This window comes from Spermophilus citellus (assembly GCF_964194105.1).
Source record: "Spermophilus citellus genome assembly, chromosome: 6".
Lineage (NCBI taxonomy): Eukaryota > Metazoa > Chordata > Mammalia > Rodentia > Sciuridae > Spermophilus > Spermophilus citellus.
In genome coordinates, this window is record NC_138187.1 from 32,546,704 (window position 1) to 32,567,757 (window position 21,054).

General features: G+C 40.3%; 1 protein-coding gene across 3 annotated transcripts; it reads right to left on the reverse strand.

The window, feature by feature from the left end:
• Positions 1–1,892: 1,892 nt before the first annotated feature.
• Positions 1,893–20,573, reverse strand: LOC308652458 (uncharacterized protein). Of its 3 annotated transcripts, none has more exons than XM_081300306.1 (5): positions 19,927–20,573; positions 18,688–18,772; positions 17,705–17,790; positions 15,428–15,554; positions 1,893–8,730 (listed from the first exon to the last, which is right to left on the reverse strand). In XM_081300306.1, exons 2-5 carry the CDS (start codon positions 18,719–18,721, stop codon positions 7,517–7,519), a joined length of 1,461 nt encoding a protein of 486 aa, XP_081156432.1. In that variant the 5' UTR covers positions 18,722–18,772; positions 19,927–20,573; the 3' UTR covers positions 1,893–7,516. The 3 variants fall into 3 exon arrangements, with proteins under 3 accessions (XP_081156432.1, XP_081156430.1, XP_081156431.1); XM_081300304.1 differs by having other exon boundaries at positions 18,688–18,820; XM_081300305.1 differs by having other exon boundaries at positions 18,688–18,850.
• Between the last annotated feature and the right edge of the window lie 481 nt (positions 20,574–21,054).

Below are 21,054 nucleotides of genomic sequence, written 5' to 3' on the forward strand. Positions count from 1 at the left end.
ATAATCCCTGGAACACCATGGGCATTAAAAATTGCCTGCAGATACTCTGGACATGCACAAATTCTGGCCTAGTCTAATCCTGATAAAACCTAGAACAGGAAACATAAAATCAGAGACTTAATCTCCTTTCCTGAGCATGAACAATGCTAACCTAAAGTTTTGTCTGTGCTGCTGTGGCATGAACCCATGGATTCACACACACCAGGCAAGTGCTGTACTGAGCTACACACCCAAGCCAATATCTCCTGTGGATTTTCTGCCTCCCATCCAGAAGGCAGTGTACATCAGCTGATCTCTGACAACAAAAACATACTTCTAGAGCACCTGAGCTAAGATTTATAAACATAAGATTCTTAATCTTTGCCCAGTCAGCAGAAGTAACTATTTATGATCAGACAGGACAGTCAGAGATGTCCCTAAAGAAATAATAATTGGTATTAGAAGCAAAATATCAATGTAGTGAGCTGAGGTTATAGCTCAGTGGTGGAGCACTTGCCTAGCATGTGTGAGGCACCATATAAAAATAAATTAAATAAAGGCACTGTGTCCATCTACGATTAAAAAATCTTTTTAAATCAATATAGTTATTAATGATTAACTAGCCTATGCTATCATGTAGCTGATCAGAGCTACAAGTAGAACTTTTCTGTATTCATAGAGGCATCTTGAAAGAAGTAGGTGATTATAAATTGATATATAATGAAAGTCAGTATTGAATTTGACACAGACACAGGTGAGACAAGTATTCAGTTATCCACCAAAACCAATAACATGACTTAGTTTAAATCAATCCCACAAACACAAATGGTAAAGAACTAGCTTTCTAATAATACAGATTAAATAGTTTTTATTAATTAAGGTATTAATGTTCTAATATACCACATTTATTACACTTATAATATTTAATAATCATATTAATTTTTAAATTTATAACACTACATCTGGAACATTTTAATCAGTTTAAAGGAACACTGAAAAATTCCTCAGTACTGAGTTAAATAATAATAACCAAGAGAAGAATTAAAGCATCTGATCAAAATAGGAATTGATATCATTAATCTATTAGTCTAATTTTTATGAATTATACCTTGCTAATTGGCTTTTACAAAGGACTACACAAATGATGGTTATGGAACTGGAGACATTTCCTCTGAGGAGATATTTAGGGGAATCAGCATATCAGTCCTTAAATGTTTAATGATTTCTCATGTGGGCTGGACATGGTGGCACACACCTGAAACTACAGAGACTCTGGAGAATAAGGCAGGAAGACTGCAAATTCCAAACCAGCCTGGGCAATTTAGTGAGAACTTGTCTTGAAATTTAAAAAGAGCTGGGAAGTTGCTCAGCGGTAGAGCACATCTACCTTCAATCCCAGTACCAGGGGAAGAAGAGGGATGCCGGCACAGTGTGCATGCCTAAAAACCCAGCAACTTGGGAGCCTGAGGCAGAAGGATTGCAATTTTGAGGCCAACCTCAGCAACTTAGCAAGGCTTTCAGTAACTTAGCAAGACCCTATCTCAGAATAAAAAAAGGGCTGGGTACGTAGCTCAGCGCTAAAGTGCCCCTGGTTCAATCCCTAGTCACCCACTATCAAAACAAAAAAGATTTTTTCACGTGGAAGGATGATTTGTCGTTTGGCATCAGAGGACAAAGCCAAGAACAGTAAGTGGACATTATAGAGAAAACTGTACATACAGTATTAGGGAGAATTTTCTGTTAGAACTGTCCAGAAATCTAAGAGTCTTCTTGGTCGAGCAGATAAAGGCATAAGCCAGAAGAATAGCAATACCTCGAGAACTATTTGGCTAGAGGAGGAGATCAGGTGGAGGTTGTTTTGTTCTTTGTTGCTAAGGTATTCTATAAATGGATAGTAGACTGAAATTATATATATATATATATATATATATAAATTGGGTTCTACAATTTATGTGACCTACTGTCATACCTCCTACTGAACCCCTCTCCTAGTAGCCAAAAGTGGTTCCTTTCCCAGGAAGAAATAAAGGCAAATCCCTGACATGTGTCCCTCCCCTAAAGCCCTCTGGAGGCTATCCACACATTTGGGTTATATGGTTACATTTAGTCTCCATCATTGCTCAAATCCAAATATTTCACACTATTCTTGATTCCGTGACCTCGAAAAAGTTCCTTTTTCTTAGTGTTAATTTTTTTAAATGTTTGTTTTTTACTTTTATTTGTTTATATGGTGCTGAGAATTGAACCCAGTGCTTCACACATGCTAGGCAAATGCTCAACAACTGAGCCACAACCCCATCCCCATGTTTTGTTTTGTTTTTTGTTTGGTTCTTTGACTAGTCATATTTTTAGGTTGAAGGCAAAATCATGGCTCACCAGAAACAATGATCCCTTCAGTTGGTCAAAGGATAAATATTTACTCTCCTGGTAATTACAAAGGTTCCAAAAGCAGACACAGTGATAGATCAAAGTTACAAATCTCTCTAGAGCTATACTACCGTAATCTGGATAGATGTGCTCAGCTAACACTATATATCCTCCCTGCCACTCACAGAAAACCATCATCACTACAACAGTACAATGATCCCGATGTTCTGTGGAAGAAACAGCTGGAAAGAAAATATAAGAAATCTACATGAGTTGTCTCTTTCTTCATTTCTATAATATTTATAAGTCTTAGCCATTCTATGAACAATCAACTTTTGTATATGTCCATACAAAACAGGTTTTGCATGTCAACCTCAATTTCTTCATCTATAAAATAAAGGTGATAAAGGTATCTAATTTGTAAATTTTTTTGGTACCAGGGATTGAACCCAGGGGTACTTTCACCACTGAACCACATTCCCAGCTGCTTTTGACATTTTATTTATAGACAGGGTCTCACTGAATTGCTTAGGGTCTTGCTAAGTTGCTGAGACTGGACTTGAACTCAAGATCCTCATGCCTCAGCCTCCCAAGCTACTGAGATTACAGGCGTATGCCACTGCACCCAGAAAACTTTATATTTTTGTGAGAATAAATGAGTTTACATACGTGAAGTGGTACAATGATATTGGGTACACAGTAAACTGTTGATATATTCTGGCTGTCATTATTACCCTGTGTTTCAGACCAGCCTCTCAGTGGCTGACATTGCAACCCTCGCACCCTCGTCTCTTAACACAAAGTGCCTAGGGATACCTAGTAGCTCCCTGATACTATGGACCAACGCTACCAGATCCCCTGTATATTGTATTAACATTTCTGTTTGTATTCTTTTAATTTCCTAGTATGCTATCAAAGGCCAAATCTGCCTCAATCTGGCATTTATCTTCTGTTGTTGCCCTTATATTCCAAGCAGAGATTTCTTCTAAAAGACAATGAGGTCCACATTCCATTGACATAGACACTGACATCCATTTGCTTTGCCTCTAGATAAACTACGCTTGGTTTTTCAATTTCTATTTTTGGTTTTTACATTTGCTTAGGTTGTTTTCTTAGCCTTCACCAATTGATACTTAAATTCTCACTGTCACCTCAAATATAATATAATTCTCATGGTCCTGATCAGAAGTTATCAATATCTTTGCCACCTAGGGGCTTCCATGGCATGGAGGTAGCTCTGGGCATAATCAGGGAAGCCAGATAATCCATCCTGCAAAAGGAATGAGAAGAGTCAAGCCTGGGAGCCAATCCTTATCCTGTCATTTACTAGCTGTGCAATCTTATGTGAACTGTAGAACCCTTGGAGCCGTAACTTCCCCTTTTAGAAAATGTGAATATTCTTGGCATATGAAGACATTTTAAATGAGTATAGAAAGGCAGCTGACAAGTCAGACACAGTGGCAAACACCCATACTCCCAGCAACTCACAAGGCTGAAGGAAGAAGATTATGAGTTGAAGGCCAAACTGGGCAACTTAGTGAGACCCTATCTCAAAATAATAATCAAAACGGGCTGGGAATGTGGTTCAGTGATGGAACACCCCTGGGTTCTCCAGTACCACTGAAAAGAAAAAAAGAGAGACATCCAGGTGTGCTGGTGTATACCTGTAATTCCAGCAACTCAGGAGGCTGAGACAGGAGGATTGCAAGCTTGAGTCCAGCCTCAGCAAATCAGTGAGACCTTGTCTCAAAATAAAAAAGGCTGAAGATGTAGCTCAGTGGTGGAGTGGCTCTGGGTTTAGTCTGAAGTACTAAAGAATAAAATGTTTTTAAAAAGGCAACTGACATTTCCAGGCAATGCACAACATCTGCTAAACAATTTTGCTTCCCTTTTTGCACTACTCTCAGAAGCTGAGAATCCCACCAGCCCATTCTGGAGTCGATCTCAGTTTAGTCCAGGCTTCATGATAGGAACCCCAAGCTCTTTGCAGTTTTGAGCCATATCACCATGTACATTAAAGAACCTAAGATACTATTAAAACAAACTAACAAGAGGGGTACAGTGGCACATGCCTATAATCCCAGCAACTCAGAAGGCTAAAGCAGAAGATCATGAGTTCAAAGACTGCCTCAGCAACTTAGCTAGGCCCTGAGCAACTTAGTGGGACCCTGACTCTAAGTAAAATATAAAAAAGGCTGGGGATGTGGCTCAGTGGTTGCGTACCCTTGTGTTCAGTCCCCAGTACCCAAACCCAACACTGTTTTCCCACTTAGCCATAAAACTTAAAAGGGGCCTGCATAGTTATTTGACAATCAGTTAGCAAAGAGAGTAGAGGAGCTAAGGTGGTATCATTCTACTCCAATGGAGGAAGGAAACCTTCCCAGAAGATGGCTGTATAAAGAAAAGCAACATATGACTACATGACCTATGTGATTCTGCATTATGTACAACCAGAAGAATGAGAAATTATGCTCCATATACATATGATGCATCAAAATGCATTCTACTGTCATGTATAACTAATTAGAACAAATTAAAAAAAGGAAAGCAAGCTGAATCTTTGAGGATCTAAGGGAAAATAAACATGATGAAATAATCTAGGACAGATAAAAATCACCCCAAGGGCTTCAGTAGAAGAATACTAAGGTTACCCTCCACACCTACCTTGAGGCTTCTACCAAATTAGAACTTTTTCAATTGAGATAATTCTTTAACACTCACGTCACTATCTACACTGTACTGGATTTCATCATTCTCCTTCAAAACAGACACTTCCATCTATTACCTAAATTGACAGTATTATGATGCTAACTTTATAAGATATAGAACCATCATGGTTTACTAAGGTCTATGGACTCCAGGGTCTGCTCTTATATTGTTATGAAAGGGTGGCCCCAGGAATTGTTATGGCTTGAATTTTTTTTTTTTATTGTGGTGCTGGGGAATTGAACCCTGGACCCTGTGCATGTGAGGCAAGCACTCTACCAACTAAGCTATATCCCCAGTCCTGTTAAGGAATAATTTGAACATAATGAGTATTGTTGAAGAAAAACATTCTGTTTAAAAAGAATTTCCTGCACTGCAGAGAAACCATGGGAGACAGAATGATGGACCCAGAAGGGCTCTTACCAACACACCCTCTGATGTTGGAATATGATGGTAGGTTTACAATGAAACCAACTGCAAGTTCCCTGAGTGTAGGAGCCATGCAAAAAAAAAAAAAAAAAAATTACTCCACTCCCCCGTGTCTAGCAGAGCAGCTGTGTGAGTAAAACGATTTGAAGTAAGATTTTGCTCATTCCTGTAAGATTATAAAAATAGATGTTGACCTTTTCCATTTTTTTCTTCTCATTTTTTTGGTACTGGGGATTGAACTCAGGGGTACTCAGCCACTGAGCACATCCCAGGCCCTATTTTGTATTTTATTTAGAGAGAAGTTCTCATTCAGTTGCTTAGGGTCTCCCAAGTTGCTAAGGCTGGCTTTGAACTTGCAATACTCCCTAGCCACAGGGATTACAGGCATGAACTATCGTGTCTAGCTCCATTGTTTTCTTGATTTGCCCTTCCTACCACATGCCTTCCTTGAAATCCTATATTCATTTGTGTACACAACTAAATTTTATTATAATTTCATGGAATGCTACAACAAAAACTATGTAGCTGGAATCAAATTTTTAACTCCAAAAGTCCCTTCCAGTCACTTTGTCTTCTTTACTGATTTCTAGTTTGTAGGTCTCCCTCTAAGCTGTTTTTCATGGTTAACATTTGCCACCACTAGATCATGTGTAGCAAGCCCAGTTTGGTACACAGATGTGGTTGAGGGCTATAAACAGGTTTGAAAGAGCATATTGGCGATAGTCAGTACGGGGCAGAAACAAAGTTAGTTTCAAGTAGGTCAGTCCCTGTGAAGTCAGAACAAAAAAAGATCCAAGTGACGGGATCAAAAAACCAGGTCAGAGATGTTATGTAATTAGCAAAAAGAAGCAAAAACAGAAACAAGGAGGCAAAAGAATCTTAAGAGCTTATGTTGAGTGTTATTTGTTCAGCTGCATCTAATCCTTGTGCATAGTCTAAATCAATGGTTCTTAATCTTGGCTATTTATTAGAATTACCCGAGGAGTTTAAAAATTCCTGGTGCCCAGGTTGTACTAACATATCAGGTTTCATTTGCAAACTGGAGCTGGAAATCAGGTATCTTTTAAAATTTCTGGTGCAATTTCACTTTTCCAAATTTTTGTAAGGATTTTTCAATCTGCTTTTTTTTTGGAGGTGGGGGGTACCAGGAATTGAACTCAGGAGTGCTCAACCACTGAGCCACATCCCCAGCATTTACATTTTTTTTTTTTTTTTGGTACTGGGGCACTCTACACCTAAGCTACTTCCCAGCCCTTTTTATTTTGACACAAGGCTTGCTAAGTTGCTGAGGCTGGCCTTGAACTCATGGTCTTCCTTCCTGAGGTTAGGAAGTCTAGGTTAACAAATGCCTGGCATGCCCCACAATTTTAATGGGAAGTATCTTCAGCTTTTCACAACTTCATGTTCCCCTGCCTCAGCAAAACCAACAATCCTCCAACTGTACCAAAAATACCTTGGCCTTGTTGCCACCTAATCACTGTCCTCTTTCTAGGTAATGGCATTCATCTCATGCTCAGATGTTCCATTTTCTAATGGCTGTGTGTGTGTGTGTGTGTGTGTGTGTGTGGTGCCAGGGATTGAACCCAGGACCTTGTACATGCAAGGCAAGACTCTACCAACTGAGCTATATCCCCAGCTCCTCTAATAGTATTCTTTAAAAAGATCATAGATATTCACATTTACTCCTTCTTGGTCTTTTCCATACATAGCAACATTTCAAGGAAGAGGGCTAGTGACTATGCAACACAGCCCTTGTTTGTTTTCTTTGATTTTTTTTTTTTTTTTTTTGTATTTTGTTCGTTTGTGATACTGAGGATTGAACCCAACAGGACTCTACCACTAAGCTACAACTCTATCCCTTTTTAAAATTTTGACTCAGGGTCTCTTGCTAAATTTCTGAGGCTCACCCCAAATTCGTGGTCCTCCTGCCTCAGCCTCCAGAGAAGCCTCATTATGTTTTTTAATATGCCGTGGAATATTTTAAACAAATCTATACAATCAGGAGAAAATGAATGTTTTGTGAATTGAGTACATTCTATCCATCATGAATTTTTTTATGTTGATGGAAGGCTGAACGGACACTGAAGGTTTTCTCACATTTCTTACATTTGTAGGACTTTTCTCCTGTGTGAATTTTCTGGTGTTGAATAAGAGATGAACTCTGGCTGAAGGCTTTCTCACAATTGTTGCATTTATATGGTTTCTCTCCAGTGTGTGTTCTCAGGTGCTTTGTAAGGGATGAGCTCTGGCTGAAGGCTTTCTCACATTCTTGACATTTGTAAGGTCTCTCTCCAGTATGAATTCTCTGATGTCTCACAAGAGCTGACCGGTCACTGAAAGCTTTCCCACACTCAATACATTTGTAAGGTTTCTCCCCAGTGTGTGTTCCTTGGTGTTGAATGAGAGCTGAGCAATAACTAAATGCTTTTCCACATTCACTACATTCATATGGCTTTTCCCCCGTATGAGTTCTCTGATGTTGAATAAGACCTGACCGGTCACTGAAGGCTTTCCCACACTCTTTACAGTCATAGGGTTTTTCTCCAGTATGAACCCTTTGATGTTTAATGAGGGAAGAAGTGTCATTGAAAGCTTTCCCACATTCCTTACACTTGTAGGGTTTCTCGCCAGTATGTATTCTATGGTGCTGAATGAGGTATGTGCTTTGGTTGAAGGCCTTCCCACACTCATTGCACTCATAGGGCTTTTCTCCAGTGTGAATGATATGATGTTGAATAAGGGCAGACCGGTGACTGAAGGCTTTCCCACATTCACTGCACTCATAAGGCTTCTCTCCAGTGTGAGTCCTCTGGTGCTGAATAAGTGATGAGCTCCGGCTAAAGGCCTTTCCACACTCACTACACTCAAAGGGCTTCTCTCCAGTATGAATCCTCTGATGTAAGACAAAGGCTGAGCAGTAGCTGAAGCACTTCCCACATACATTGCATTCCCATCGCTTTTTCGCCCGGTAAACTTTCTGATGTTTAATTGGGTTGGAGCTCTCCCCAATTTCATGATAATGCTCTGCAGTTTTTCTCTTACGTTTGATTATAACTGGCCTTAAATCTTTCTTCAGATTTCCTGGATGCCTTTCTAATGAGTGTTCACATTCCCAGGCTTCTAACAATGTGGAGCCCCAGGAATCATCCTTTTCAAGTCTTTCTATTACCAGTTCCCTTTCAGGTGATTCCTCTTCATAAACTTCCTGCTTTGAAAAAAACTCTTTAGTTTTAGGCATAGATTCAGAATCTGAAATAAATAAAAATAAAAAATGTGTGTGATTTCTGTGTTGAGGAAACAAAAACTGCTAAGGAAAAATTAAAACGATGCCTATAAAAACATATATGTATATCAGGTACATGTATAAATGTGTAGTAAGGAATCCCACTACCATGTATAATTATAATGCACCAATAAAAAATATGGGGGAAAAACATATTTGAATGACTAATAAAAGGCATTATACTAATAAAAGGTCAGACGATGAGGATGCTGTATCTAATAGAATAGAAAACTGTACATAGAAACCAGGGAAGAGGATGAACAGAGGAATGAGAATAAATGCTAACATAAAAGAACTGAGGAAAGATGGAAAGATTACAACACAGATTGAGACTTGAAGGTTTTTAAAAATAAATCACTCAAAATGATACTACCTGAAGACCAGCACATGTGGCTTTTTATATAGCTCTCTTCCGCCCTCCCCACCTGATGTGTGTGTGTGTGTGTGTGTGTGTGTGTGTATTGATATTTTGCTCTGTTATCAGGCTGGTCTTGAACTTTCGGGCTCAACTAATCCTCCAGTCTCAGCCTCCTCAGTAGCTAGGACTACAGACATGTGCCACTGTGGCTTTCAAGTCCTTTTATTTTTTTTTTTTAATATTTATTTTTTAGTTGCAGTTGGACACAATATCTCTATTTTGTTTATTTATTTTTATGTGGTGCTGAGGATCGAATGTAGGGCCTCACACATGCTATATGAGCACTCTACCGCTGGGCCACAACCCCAGCCCTCTCAAGTCCCTTTATAAAGACACAGAATTTTTGTTTGTTTTCTATCTGTTTTACATATGATTTTGAGTCTCCTTCTCCTCCCTCCCTCCCTTCCTCCCTTCCTTCTTTTCCTTCCTTTTGTCACAGCCAAACTTCTCAAGCAGATTCTGCACCTTCTTTTCATCACAAGCTTGCTCCTGTGCTTGCTGCATTCTGGCTTCTCTCCCGACCATTCAGTTGAAAGTTCTCTCACTGAAGTCACTAACCATTTCTACCGTGCATAAATCCAGAGGATCCTTTTCAGTCCTGTGTAGTGTGGTATCTAGGCAGCACTTGACACTGGGGCCAAGCCCTCCTCTCCTGACTCTCTCTCCTGACATTCTTGATTCTATGCTGCTACAGTCTGGATCTGGAATATCCCTCAGAGGCCAAAGGGTTAAAGGCTTGGTTCCCCATCTTGGCACTATTAGGGGGATGGAAACTCTAAGAGGTGAGGCTTACTGTTAGGTTTTAGGTCACTGTGTATGTGCCTTCAAAGGTGCTGTGGGACTCTAGTCTCTTTCTCTCTCAACTTTTGCATCCCAGTCATGAGGTGAACAGTTCTGCTCAGCCACATGCTACCTGTCATGAGGCACTGTGTAACCACAAGCCCAAAAACTATCGGGCCAACTGACCGTGGACTGTAACCTCCAAAACTGTGAATCAAAATAAATCTTTTTTCTTTATAAATGTATTATCTCAGGTATGTGTTACAGTAATGGAATGCTGACTAACATAACATAAATGCTCTCCAGGGTTTTCTCCTAAACTTTTTTTTTTCAGTACTGGACATTAAACCCAAGGCAGCTTTATCCATGAGCCCCACCCCTAGCTCTTTTTCTTTTTGATTTTGAGACAGGGTCTCACTAAATTGCTGTGGCTGGTCTTGAACTTGAGATTCTCTCACTTCGGCCTCCTGCAGTCACTGCATCCAGCCTTCCTAATCTCTGCTACTTCTTTGGAACTTTTCCTGGTGTTTCTTCTTCTTAAATGTTAATAATTCTTAGCAATCAGTCTCAGTTCCCTTCTTCTTGCCCCTCTACCTACTTTCTCTACTTTAAAGACCTATCTACACCATGGTTTTAATAACCTGCTATAGACCAATGATTCCAAATCCATTTTTCCAGAATTAATTACCACATTAATTCTCTCTCTCCCACATCCATATATTCAACTATCTATATTATGTATGCATTTGAAAATCTCGAGTTTAATGTTACCTGTACCACAAACTTAAAATTACTTATACCTTGATTCATCTCCTCTCTCAACTTTATACATTTATAAATATATACATTCCACTATATATTTTCCCATCTAAGAAAATAACAATGCCATCATTCTTGTTAACAAAAAGATTTTAATATAAGAATATAAACTTTGTCACCAAAAGGCAAGTTATGTTAGGGAAGGAATAACACCTCTCTTGTTCACTGATATTACCCAGGGCCTATTACAGTGCTGGTAGAGAGAAAGCATGCATTAATAGCTCGTATGAAGTGGACACAAATAATATAAGTAATGAAGCAACTCTGGAGGGCAATTCTTAAGATTCTTTTATCCCATTATGAAAACATACCTGATATTTCAGGCAAATATATTCTTAATGTTGTCATAAGTTTCAGAAATTGACAATATCAGAATAAATGAAATTCAACATATAATATGAACTTAAATTTAGATTAAACACTCTCATGGTATTTGTTATGGTTTGGATGTGAGGTGTCCCCCAAAAGCTCATGTGTGAAACAATGCAAGAAAGTTCAAAGAAGAAATGACAGTCATGAAAGCCTTAACCCAATTAGTAAATTAATTACATGATGGGATTAATTGAGTGAACACTGAAGGCAAGTGGGGTGTGGCTGAAGGAGGTGGGCATTGGAGGCATAGCTTTGGGGTATATATTTCTATCTGGCAAGTGGAATGTCTCTCTCTCTCTCTCTCTCTCTCTCTCTCTCTCTCTCTCTCTCTCCCCCTCTCTCTTTCTCTGCTTTCTGATCATCATGTGAGCTGTTTTCCTCCACTATGCTCTTTCACCATGATGTTGTGCCTCACCTAGAGCCCCAAGGAATGGAGCCTGCTACCTGTGGATTGAGACCTCTGAAACTCTGAGCCCCCAAATAAATTTTTCCTCCTCTATAGTTGTTCTAGTTGGGTCCTTTCATCACAGTATTAAAAAAACTGACTAAAACACTATTCATTATGTGTAAGCTGCTATCCTGTGTGTGTGTGTGTGTGTGTGCATGTGTGTGTGTGTGTGTGTGGTGATAGGGATCAAAATAGGACCTTGCACACACTAAGAAAGACTCTACCACAGAGCTACACCCCCAGCCCCATAAGCTGCTATTCTGCTATTCTAAAGGGTTAAATATACAAATACAAAACCATGAAGTTGTTGAAGCTGAAAGTCAGAGAACTGAGAATCCCACTGGATTCTTCCCTACATCCTACCAACCACAAAATATAAATCACCAAGTTTTATGGATCATACCTCCCAAAGCTCTCTCAGATCCATTATGAACTCTCCCTCCCCATGATTGTCACCCCAATTCAGCCACCATCCTCTCTCACCTACACTAATGCAACAGCCTCAATTTCAACTCTGGAATGAAACTGATCACACCAAATTATGTATACATATGAGTATGGATCAGCTTGCAACCATGCTCCATGCACCACTTCTCAACACTACTCAAGATTGAGTGCACCATAGAGTAATCAACAGATAAAAATGAATGATTACCCAGAGAGTAGAACTGTGAGAAATTGAAAATTACTATGATTGTTACATAAAGTGGTGGACAACATGCATGAACAGTTGGGGAATTTTAGCAGAGAGATGGAAAGTATAAGAAAAAGTAAAATGGAAATACCAGAAATAAAGAAACATGGTAACAGAGATGAACAATGTCTTTCTAACTATGTACTTGACATAGTTAAGAAAAAGAATAAACTTGCAAATAGGTCAACAGAAATCACCAAACTAAATACAAAGAAGAAAAAAGAGTGAAAAACAAACTAGCAAATCAGAACAGCGCACCTAAAAACTGTGGGACAAAACCAAATGCTCTAACATACATGTACCTAAAATCCTAGAAAGAGATGAGACAAGAATTGGTAGAATTGGAAGAAACAGTATCTGATGAGTTAGCAACTGAGAAATTTACTAAACTAATGAAAGACATCAAATTGAAGATGCAAGGAAGCTCAAAGAATCCCAGTGTAGGATGAAAACACACACACACAGAAACACACACCCCTACCCAGATGATCACATTCAAACCACTGAAAACCAAAGATAAAGGACAAGTCTTAAATTCAACTATAGAGCCAGGCATGGTGATGCACACCTGTAATCCTAGCAATTTGGGAGGATGAGGCAGAAGGATCACAATTTCAATGCCAGCCTCAGCAACTTAGTGAGGCCCTAAGCAACTTAGATCTTGTCTCAAAATAAAAAAATAAAGAGGGCTAGGGATGTAGCTCAATAGTTAAGCACCCCTGGGGATCAATCCCTAGGACCAATTAAAAAAAATGGGAGCAGGGAGGTACTGGGGTTGTAGCTCAGAGCCTAGCATGTGTGAGGCCCTGGGTTTAATCCCCAACACCACATAAAAAAAACTAAATAAACAAAATAATGTTACTGTGTCCATCTACAACTAAAAATATTTTTTAATCCCTCTATTTAAAAAAAAAAGACAGAAATTTTCCAACAAAGCAAATGCCAGGCTCAGATGGCTTTACTGGACCAAGCATTTAGAGTTATAGCTAATCGAAGTTTGCCTTACAAAAAGTCACAAAGACCGTTCTTAAAAGTTTTCTTGTAGAGTTTTTATATTTATTAAATATGGCAGGAGGTATGGATTGAAGGGTTTTTTTAAATATTTATTTTAGTTTGAGGTGGACACAATATCTTTATTTTATTTTTATGTGGTGTTGAGGATCAAACTCAGTACCCTGCGGATGCCAGGCAAGCACACTACCGCTTGAGCCACATCCCCAGCCCATGAAGGTTTTTTATTTTTATTTTATTTCTTTCCTTCCCTCCCTCCCTCCCTCCCTCCCTCCCTCCCCCCCCTCTCTCTCTCTCTCCCTCTTCTTTCTTTCTTTCTTTCTTTCTTTCTTTCTTTCTTTCTTTCTTATCAATATCCAGCTGAACAATTGGAAAGAAGAGTCTCCTTCTTTCCCAAACCCTGGTTCTCCTTCCTCGACTCAATACTTGATCTTCCTATTTATTTACTGTTTTTTAAATGGAAACTTTATATATAAATATATATGAAATTCACTATGGTATACATATATATTTTTTAAATATTCTTAAGTTTTAGGTGAACACAATATCTTTATTTTATATTTATATGGTGCTGAGGATTGAACCCAGTGCCTCATGCATGCTAGGCAAGCACTCTACCATTGCACCACAACCCCAGCCCATATATGCATGTATGGCTGGGTCAAAATGAACCCCACTATTATGCATAACTACAATGCACTAATAAAAATTTTTTTTTAAAAAAAGCATAAAAAAGAGGCTGGGGATACAGCTCAGTTGGTAGAGTGCTTGCTTCACATGCACAAGGCCCTGGGTTCAATCCCCAGCACCAAAAAATAAAAAGCATAAAAAAATACACTCTCCTTTCTCCACTAAATTACTTTTGAACTTTTGCCAGAAATTGACTATATATATGTATGTCTATTTCTGGACTATTTTGTTCCATTATTTATATATATGCTTTCATCAGTATCATACCATTATGATTATTGTAGCTTTACAAGTCTTTTCTGTGTGTGTGTGTGTGTGTGTGTGTGTGTGTGTGTGTGGTGCTGGGAATTGAACCCAGGGCTCTGTGCATAAGAGGCAAGCACTCTACCAACTGAGCTATATCCCCAGCCCTGTAAGTCTTAATATCAATATAATAAAGCTATCCTTTTTCAGTTTCACTAGAAAGAACTTTTACTTTTCAAAAGAGAAAACTTTGGGGCTGGGGTTGTGGCACAGTGGTAGAGCGCTTGCCTCACACATATGAGGCTCTGGGTTTGATCCTCAGCACCATATAAAAATAAATAAATAAAGGTATTATATCCATCTACAACTAAAAATATTAAAGAGAGAGAGAAAGAGAGAGAGAGAGAGAAGCCCAGAATGGCCAGAGATCCCCTAGAGGATGAGGGGGTCTTTGAATCTTGTGCAAAACTATGGCATTTTATATTCTGTTAATTATTGAGGAAGCTTTCAGTCATGGTCTGAATGTTTGCATCCCCCCAAAATTCATGTATTGAAATCTTTTTTTTTTAATATTTTAGTTGGACATAATACCTTTCTTCATTTATTTTTATGTGGTGCTGTGGATAGAACCCAGCACCTCATGCATGCTAGGCAAGCGCTCTACCGCTGAGCCACAACTCCAGCCCCATGTATTGAAATCTTAACCCCCACATTGATAGTATTCCAAAGTGGGGACTTTGGTAGATGATTATATAATGAGAAAACAGCCCTCAGGAATACAATTAAAAGGCCTTATAAAAAAAGGCCCTAGGGGCTGGGGTTGTGGCTCATCGGTAGAATGCTTGCCTTGCACCTGTGAGGCACTGGGTTCAATCCTCAGCACCACATAAAAATAAATAAACAAAATAAATGTATTGTTTCCATCTTCAACAGGAAAAAAAAAGGCCCCAGAAAGACCCTTCTGCTATATGAACAATGAAAAGGCACCATCTATGAACCAGAAAGTGGGTCCAAATACCAGACATGCTAGCACCTTGATCCCAGAATTCCTAGCCTCCAGAAACATAGAAGTAAACTTTTGTTGTTTATCAGCCACCCAGTTTATCCTATTTTGTTATAGCAGCTCAAATTGGCTGAGATACTGGTGTCCTAAAAAGCAGTTTGCAACACAAAATTATATTTCCTTACCCCAAAATACTAGGCTTCCATAATTATCCACCTTCATATCCATGCCCATGTACCTGTGGGCAGAATTCAGCTCTTCCAGCTCTTCATGCGTGAAGTCTATTTCCTCATCTTTGACTGTCATCAATTCCTGGAAGATCAAGCACATTAAATCAGGGGTTGTTAATCCTGAGGGGAGGAAATAATCTAGAAGAGAAAATCCTTTTCAATCTGAAGGTTAAACTTTACCAAATTACTAAATATTAGTCTGTTAAGAAACATAATAATAAAAACCTAAGATTTATAAAAATTTACTTACTTGGACTAAGTCCTTTGCACTATCTCATAAGAACAATCATATAATACAATATTAAGTACTATTATTAATATCATCTACAGATGTTAGGGTCAGATCTGAGATTTGGACCAGGCAATAATGACTCCAAAGCTATACTCCTCTAACTATAGTCTTCTGCCTCTTATATTTTACTAAATGATCTAATGTAAATTAATCACTGAATGATAACCCAATGTTAATCACTGTTGTTGATGAGATAAGGCTCAAATATGGAACTTACACTGATCCCAAGTATATTCTGAGATTTTAAAGAAATTCAAGTTGATATTTTGAATGTATGTAGATAGTAGTGCTATTCTAACAGGCAGGCCTCTTTTTGCTCTGGATTTGGGGTCATGACTTTTAGATTTATTCAGTTATACTTTGGTAGTTAAACTTTCTCTGAGTGAGTGAATTTACTAACTTAAGTTGAAAATTATCTACTGTTCCAAGGTAAGTTTCATATTCTTCTTTTTGGTGGGGAGGAGGTACTAGAGATTGAACTCAGGGGCACTCAACCACTGAGCTACATCCTCATCCTATTTTGTATTTCGTTTAGAGATAGGGTCTCACTGAGTTGCTTAGTGCCTCACTTTTGCCCAGGCTGGCTTTGAACTTGTGATTCTCCTGCCTCAGCCTTCTGAGCTGCTGAGATTACAGGCCTGCACCACTGAGCCTGGCTAAGATTCAAATTCTATGTATGCTGATAGTCATACATGTACTTTATTAACCAGACTTACCTGCAGAATTCTTTCTGGAAAAGTCACTCAACAGATTAGACTGGGGCTGGGCTATAGCTCAGTGGTAGAGCACTTGCCTAGCACATGTGAGGCCCTGGGGTCAATCCTCAACACCACATAAAAATAAATAAGTAGAATAAAGGTATTATGAAAAAAATTTTCTTTAAAAATAGATTATACTGGCTAGAGGAACAGAATTGAGAACGAGACATATCTCAATTCTGATCCACTATTTGATGGTTCTGAACAAGTTACAAGGAGTCTCAGTTTCTTCATCTGTAAGTATTTTCCCTAACTCTCCCAATTACTTATTTTTAAAAAAATTTAGTAATATTTGAAAAATGGCTCTAAATTTTGAGTTCTCAGGGCTCAATCCTGAAGCATCTTTTCTTCTCCACCTACTTTCATGTACCTATAAATAATATATTTTTCCTATCTTTAAAGAACAAATGATCATGAGGCACTAAGCAACTCAGGGAGATCCTATCTCTAAATAGAATTCAAAATAGGACTGGGGATGTGGCTCAGAGGTCAAGTGCCCCTGAGTTCAACCCTCCGTATCAAAAACTCTCACAAATGATCAAACACCGCTTTAGTCTTCAATTATCACCCCAACTCTTTTCATTTAAAGTAGAACTCTCTAAAATAGTTGTATATCGTCTGTGGCTCTAATATCTCTCCATTATTTTTTTAACTTATTCCCACGCTATCATTCCATGAAATTGCCATTCGAAATCACCAGTAATCTTCCTATCTTTAAATCCAATTCCCAGGCCTTGTCTTTCTTGATTGAGAAGCAGCATTTAACACAGCTGATTTAACACTCCTTCCTCCTTACAACACTCTCTTCAATTGGTGACCGGGATGCCATACTTTCCCTCCACCTCAGTGGTCACATCTTCTCAGTCTCCTTTGCTGCTTCCCTCCATCTTTCTGACCTCTAATGTTGGAGAGCTAAGCAGTCAGTCACGATATCTTGCCTCTTTTCTTTCTATACTCATTCTCTTAATGATCACAGTTTCATAGTTTTAAATATGGTCCATATAGATTACTCAAATTCAAACCTCCAACCTGAGCTCTCCCCAGAGCTTCAAGTTTTTAAGAAAAAATTATTTTTGTGCTATTCTCTAAATAGGATTTCCTTTGATCTCTGAAACATGAAAGAAAGGAACAAGGACACATTGTACCAAGATTTTAGCAAAATGAAATTAAACTCAAATTCACCTGGAACTCAACAGGAAGAAGTTCAACAGTAGGTTCCATTTCTTCTGTGCTCTGTTTTGGGGTTAGAGAAGCATCAGTAGTCATGGCTGGAAGGAACAGCAAACAAACCATGAAGGAGATAACATCCATTTTCCCAAATTCACTAGAAAAAAAGCTAACTATATAATAAGACTATTCTTGTTAACTAAAAATTCTCAGTTTGGGATAGTGTAGGACAACAAAGTGAAAGTCCTTTAATAAAAAAAAAAAAAGGTTAAATTTCCCAGGTATGGTGGTGCACACCTGTAATCCCAGCAACTCAGGGTGCTGAGGAAGGAGGATCCCAAGTTCAAGACTAGCCTCAGCAGTGAAACCAGCCAAAAAAAAAGTGGTTGGGGAGGGAACTCAGTGGTTAAGCACCCCAGAGTTCAATCCCCCCCAAAAAAAAAATTAAACTCACAGTACCCAAACATATCATCTTTTTGGAAGAGCCTATCAGGGGTAGAAAAGTGCTACCTGTGCTTTTCATGAATGCAAACACTATGGAATATTCTCCCTTCTACAGCTTTTAGAGGGGATGTGGATGAGTCCAGCAGTGCAGAAAGAGGAGGAGGGGACTGGAGAACATGCTACAGGAGCCAATCAATGATTTATTTTGCGCATGTGTGTGTTACTGGGAATTGAACTCAGGGGCTCTCTACCACTGAGCTATGTCCCCAGCCCTTTTCATTTTTTTTAATTTTGAGACAAGGTCTTGCTAAATTACCTACACTCGTCATGAACCTGTGATCTTCCTGCCTCAGCCTCCCAAGAAGCTGTGATTACAGATATAGGCACCATGACTAGCCCTACTAATTATTTCTAATTGTGATAATATTTACTCTGGAGCCTTCTCTGACAGATATCTGCTTCTCTTTTCTATCATGTGGGGCCTTCTCATTGCATAAGAGGTAGTTCTCCCACTTCTCACTTTCAACTTCATGTTTTTTTTCCATAGTTCTTACCTGTTGGCTCAACTTCAATGGTAAGATAATCCATGATCAGCTTTTCTTCCTTGTCCTGATATTTCTTTCTCAGTATATACTGTTTCTGATGAGATGAAAATGGACTTTTCAGCAACACATAACCTTCTTCTTCCTGTAAATCACCCAACTCCGCTGTGAAACTCTACAGAGAGATTTTTGAGGTCAGGTTTGCCTTCCTCTAGAACTCATTCCTGCTCCCTGTGGAACAGAGGGAGATACTCTATTTCCAGTCCCGGTAAATTCGTTCCTATGCATTTAAGTCCTAATGCCTAATACGTACTTCAACTTTGCTTGGAATCTTTATTATTGGAGGAAATTAATCTCCACGGTTGGGAAAACCATCCTCTGGAGTATCAAGACAATACCAGGAGGGATCAGGGCAGTGAGCCTCAGTCACACACCTATTTCCAAAACCTTCAGAAATGCCTATGAGAGCTAAGGGTATCGCTCAATGGTGGCGCACCTGCCTAGCACGCTGAAGGCCCTGGGTTCGATTATCCCCAGCATCACAAAAAACAAGAAAGAATTTAAAAAAAAAAAAAAGCACAAAAATACCTCCTACAAGACTCTAAAGCACAGAAGCAGCAAGAAGGTGGCCTGTCATTATGGTAGCAATATCTCTATGGCGCTACAGTTGGTTCATCCTTCATATTCACCAACACGAAGCAGTAAATGGGATCCTTATAGTTCAGATTTCTCACTCGCTTTTTAATTTAAGATCCTGATAAGTACAAGCTGAGGACTCCTTGAACATTCAGAGCCAAACGGCTGCTGACAATGGTCCCCCAGTACAGGGAGACCCCAAAACTCTGACAAAGCAGAGCACAGAAGGGGGATGGGCAAGACACAGGCCGCCTAGGTGCAGAACGCCGCCGCTCCGGTCCAAGAGCAGAGACAGGTGCTCGCGGTCCCCCGCTACGCCAGCCTGAGGGCTCCGCCCACCACACGCTGGCTCCCAGAATCCTCCGAGAGCTGACTCCACTTCCCAGAGGCCTTAGCGGCAGCCCCGCCCCAGCGGGCCCCAAGCTCCTAGCGGAGCCCGGATATTCCTGCGCGCCCGGGATGGAGACCCCGGAGGTGCGCGCCCGGCCCCCGCGGTTGGGCGGGAAGCTGGGGCGGCCCAGCTTTACCCCGGCTGGAACCTGAAAAGCCTCTGGGGCTACGGCAGGAGCGTTAGAGCCGCGCGCATAAACGGGTGGCACCCCCGAGTTCACTTACCCCCGGACCTGCTCCGGGCCCCGCTCTGGCCACGGGGCTGGGTCCTCATGGGCTGCGCTCTCCCGGACGGCTGAAGGAGCGGACGGGGCCGCCGGCCAGAACCACGGAGCGCGGGGACACAAAAGGCTCGAGCTCGACGCCGCTCCGCCTGGAGTCGCATCTGCGCACTTGGAGGCGACAGCGCCGGGTTGGGGGTCCGGGCGGAAGGACTCCACTTCCCAGAGGGCTTGGGGACACCGGCGCCGGTCCTGGGGGGGGGGGGGGTTGTCTGCAGAGTGAGCGGAGAGAGGAGTGCGGGCCTGTCATTCAGCCTCGGAGCGGAGATAAGGCCCCACCTTATCTCCTGTCTGGGTTGAATGAGAAGCTGTCGCCAAAACAAGCCACATGATTTTAGTGTGTGTTATTAACCCGGGGGGAGCGGAGACTTATAAAACATGTCCGATATTTCTCCATATTCTGTCTCTGATCCCTAGGGGGATTGAACCCGGGGTCTTTGCTAGGCAAACTCTCTACCACTAAGCTACATGCCCAGCCCTTTTTATTTTTCGAGACAGAGAGTCTTGCTAAACTGCCCAGACTGACCTCAAATTTGTGATCCTCCTCCCTCAGCATAGGTGGGATTACAGACCTGCACCACCGCACGTGGGTCTCCATCCTATCTTATAATAAAGTCCAATGTCTGTAAACTATGCCAGTGCTGCCATATATATATATATATATAGAGAGAGAGAGAGAGAGAGAGAGAGAGAGAGCGCATTCTGGCTGTTAAACAGAAAGCACAGGCAGAGTTGAGAAGCCATTGTCCTTATTTAAGAAATATTAAAGAAGAAACACGAGTAGGAATGAATTCACAGACGTGAGAAGGAAGTAACTGTGAAGGCTGGTTTTGAAGTGGGTAAGGGTGCAGTGTCCCACACCTGTAATCTCAGCAGCTTGGGAGGCTTAGGCAGGAGGATCACAAGTTCAAAGCCAGCCTTAGCAATTTAGTGAGGGCCTAAGCAACTCAGTGAGACCCTGTCTCTAAATAAAATATTTTAAAATGGGCTGGGGATGTGGCTCAGTGGTGAAGCACCCCTGGATTCAATCCCCAGTACCAATAAATAAAGCAAGCAGTTGGGAAAACAGCAT